Source organism: Diachasma alloeum, unplaced genomic scaffold (genome assembly GCF_001412515.2).
Source record: "Diachasma alloeum isolate Michigan unplaced genomic scaffold, Dall2.0 Dall_scaffold_00892, whole genome shotgun sequence".
NCBI classification, from domain to species: domain Eukaryota; kingdom Metazoa; phylum Arthropoda; class Insecta; order Hymenoptera; family Braconidae; genus Diachasma; species Diachasma alloeum.
The window spans coordinates 1-4,319 of NW_021681013.1; the positions used below are offsets into that span (position 1 = coordinate 1).

Here is a 4,319-nt window from a genome sequence, read left to right on the forward strand (position 1 = left end):
TTCTAAAAATCAGTTTCTATTTGCCTTTTCCAAGTTTTTTTGATGCAAAAGCATCATTTGCTAAGTTCACAAACTATAATTTTTTTGGTCTTTTCTTATTTTTGTTCATTTATATTTTGAGTGCTCACAAAGCAGTTTTTTTTCTTTTTCATTTTTATTTATTTTCTTAATTCTTTTTTATTGATCAGCCAACTATTGGGAACTTCAATTGAGCAACCACAGATTTAATAATTCAGAATTTTTTTTGGGCTTGTCGATAAAAAAGTGAAATAGTTTCAGACAGCTAATGTAATTCATTTTTATAAATTCATATCTCATCGTATGGAAGGAATAATGCCTCTGAATCGAGCATTACTCAAGAGTTATTGTGTTGAATGAGAATAGACAATGTTGAGGGAGAAGTATTCCTAAAAATGTTGTGATTGATTACAAAGTAATTTTCTGTTTTTAAAATGAGATGTTTGTCGTCATTATAATAAGACGAAATGAGTTTTGATTGTTATTCAACTAGGGCGTAATTTGTGAAAGTCACAATTTTTTTCATTTCATTTTTTTTTTTTTTTGGTTGTCATTCGACAGCAGTTTTTTTTCTGACTTTTTATTATTTTTCAATTCCTTGGCATTGATGAGGAAAGAATTTGAAAGTTCAAATTTAGTAACACGACATTCTGGTTCATAAAAAGAAAATTTTGGTGCTAGTAGAAGGAAAAAAGTGTAAGCCTCAAAAGGAAGACAGCAATGATTATTCTTATTGACTTCTTCAATGTCTCATTGCATGGGGGAAAAGGCCTTTGAATTGAGTATTTAACAGTTAGTACAGTGAAATGAGATAATTAGAATTAAGAGAGGACCATACTAGTGAAAAATATGTGATGTAATGGTTAATAACAAAGTATTTATTTAATAAGTAATAAGCTAAGCTTTTCAATAAGTTGTTGAAATGAGATCGAAGTCAGTGTTGCTGAATTGAGAGTCTGCTCAGCTATAAGTTCTAAAAATCAGTTTCTATTTGCCTTTTCCACGTTTTTTTGATGCAAAAGCATCATTTGCTAAGTTCACAAGCTATAATTTTTTTGGTCTTTTCTTATTTTTGTTCATTTATATTTTGAGTGCTCACAAAGCAGTTTTTTTTCTTTTTCATTTTTATTTATTTTCTTAATTCTTTTTTATTGATCAGCCAACTATTGGGAACTTCAATTGAGCAACCACAGATTTAATAATTCAGAATTTTTTTTGGGCTTGTCGATAAAAAAGTGAAATAGTTTCAGACAGCTAATGTAATTCATTTTTATAAATTCATATCTCATCGTATGGAAGGAATAATGCCTCTGAATCCAGCATAACGTAAGAGTTATTGTATTGATTGAGAATAGACCATGTTGAGGGAGAAGTATTCCTAGAAATGTTGTGATTGATTACAAAGTAATTTTCTGTTGTTAAAATGAGATGTTTGTCATTATAATAAGACGAAATGAGTGTTGATTGTTATTCAACTAGGGCGTAATTTGTGAAAGTCACAATTTTTTTCATTTCATTTTTTTTTTTGGTTGTCATTCGGCAGCAGTTTTTTTTCCTGACTTTTTATTATTTTTCAATTCCTCGTCATTGATGAGGAAAGAATTTGGAATTTGAAATTTAATAACACGACATTCTGGTTCATAAAAAGAAAATTTTGGTGCTAGCAGAAGGAAAAAAGTGTAAGCCTCAAAAGGAAGACAGCAATGATTATTCTTATTGACTTCTTCAATGTCTCATTGCATGGGGGAAAAGGCCTTTGAATTGAGTATTTAATAGTTAGTACAGTGAAATGAGACAATTAGAATTAAGAGAGGACCATACTAGTGAAAAATATGTGATGTAATGGTTAATAACAAAGTATTTATTTATTAATAAGTTTTTCAATAAGTTGTTGAAACGAGATGAAGTCAGTGTTGCTGAATTTAGAGTCTGCTCAGCCATAATTTCTAAAAATCAGTTTCTATTCGCCTTTTCCAAGTTTTTTTTATGCAAAAGCATCATTTGCCAAGATCACAAGCCATAATTTTTTTGTTTTTTTCTTATTTTTGTTCATTTACATTTTCCATCAGGGAATACTAAGAAAGTTTAGTTAAGTAAAAGGGAACTGTTCTTCAGGAGGAAGATAATGAGATGTTATCCCTGGTGAATTTTTTTCAGGTGTTATGGCTTCGAAAATGGAAATTCTAACTATGAAGAACAGGTATTCATAATTGCTAAAAAAAATAATTTTAAGAATTGTGCGATCTAATCATAACGGTGGGTTGAATGATCTCTATTTCTATTATAAATAGACAGTTATGACGAGAGGCCATGCCACAAAAAGATATTTTTTGTACTTAAGCATATTGTCTGTTCCTTATGTTATTATATATAAATGAGTACAAAAAAACTAACCATGTTCAAAAGACGAATTTTGATAATCTTCAAAAATACATAATAGCATATATTTCCAGATGATTTTTCTTCAATAAAATACTTTTTCATTCGTTCATGAATCTTTTTATTACTAATCCTCCATGTGTTTCTGATTAGGAATTATTGTTGTCAAAATGTAAACATAGCTTATAATCCGATTGTTCTGTTGAAACTAACAAATAAGGAAAGTTTCAACGCGTTGATTTAATCGACAACTAGTAATGGAACAAAATGCTTCATTTGTCCAAGAGGAATCTTTTCCCATGTTTTACTTTTAGTATTTCTTCTTGATGATACCATCTGGATTGTTCTTCATTCGTGATTTATGTGGTTCAATCATTAATCTCCATTTAGCTTGGCCCTTGGTTCACTTATTTCTCGCGGCTTTTGCGATACCAGGTGTAGAAAAGGGGACAGAATTGGATCCTTTAATTACATGTCAGAAATGAGAATTTACCATGATTTCTAGAATTTTTGTGAAGGAATATTGCAAGTTTTTTAGTGAATTGTTTTTTCAGTTTGTAAAGTATTGAACAACATGTCATAAGTCGATCCATCCTACTCAGTCAATCGATTTCGGCTATTGTTTCAATTGTTCCTCCATCTCCAGAACAGGTAGTATTAAAGCCAATGTGAGAACGCTAGTTTTTCAACAGAAGGAAATTCCACCAAAAAAGTACTCCTGCAATTTTGTTTTGGAACGAATCATTATCAAGATAAAAAGCCGAACCAAACATTATGAAGATAATGGAATAATCTTAGTTTTGGATTGCGGAAACGGGTCAGACCGTCTGATTCTGTTACGATTCCGTTCAACATCTCGAAGGAATGCTCGTCAACACGGTTGAATGAATAATCCCAATCATGGTTGATTATTCTAAAGACGATTGGATAGGTTTAGCAGCAAAATGGGACAACGAGGTAACAAACATAGATGAAGAATAAGGAAACGCATTATTCAATATATTTTTTATTACACTTAATCCCATCGGTATTTCAATTAATCGTTTCGTTGCATTCATCATTATTTCTCACAAGGTTGAGTAAAGAGGTGTACAATTGGACAGCATTTTCTACGGTATTTGGTGGAGAGTGGTCGGGTAGAAGAATTTCAGCTAATTGCTTGAAAAGAGGATCGTAAAGGTCAGGTATAATTGAAAATTCTGTCAAACAAAGATCAACGTCTTCTAGATCGATTTCTTTACCGTAATCCGTAGCGTTATAGCGTTCTGGGAGATAAAACATGGAGTTCGGTTTGCCTGGTGCCAAATCACGAGACTTTTGCTTTCGAATACGATGGCGATTCCATTCTTGTTGAATAATTCTCAAATCTTTCTTAATGAGATGGCCGAAGCAATACCTCAAACATTGAACTTGGATAGGATCTGAATCATTGAAAGTATTTTGGTCACGCATATCCTTGAAAAATGAAATCCAGTAATCGGCTCCTTGTCGCCTCAGCTGCGACCAATAGCTCTCGATACGTTGATTTGATGTGCTCTTCCCTTTGATGAAGCTTTTCGTTCCAGACAGCTGATCATCGTGATAAAAACGAAGCCCTTGCTGTAGCCTCTCTATGAGAACGTTCTCAGTTCCCAAATCAGATCTCATCAGCGTTGGTACCAGTTTAAATTTGTTCAGAGTATTCAAAAAATAATACGCTATTATTTCAGGTTTATTGTTGGATGTTGCAACATCCAGCCATAACATTTTTCGCGAAAAACCGTCTATGCAACCGTGTATGGCAAACCCAAAGGGTTTTAATTTATCGTACCCATCGACATGCCATAAGAAGTTTGGCCCAGGGACTTTATACTTCCTTCTTGTCAATCTATGGCGTTGTCTATTTTCGATTCCTTCAGGATCTAATAAGTGTAAAATTTCAT

General features: G+C 32.3%; 1 protein-coding gene across 1 annotated transcript; it reads right to left on the reverse strand.

Annotated features, from left to right (window-relative positions):
• Window positions 1-3,375: 3,375 nt before the first annotated feature.
• Window positions 3,376-4,319, reverse strand: LOC107045241 (the record flags this gene model as incomplete). The annotated part of the gene is given in 2 exon segments (XM_015267432.2): window positions 3,376-3,555; window positions 3,639-4,319. Coding segments are annotated over 2 exon segments (692 nt in total), but the record flags the coding sequence as incomplete, so codon positions are not given.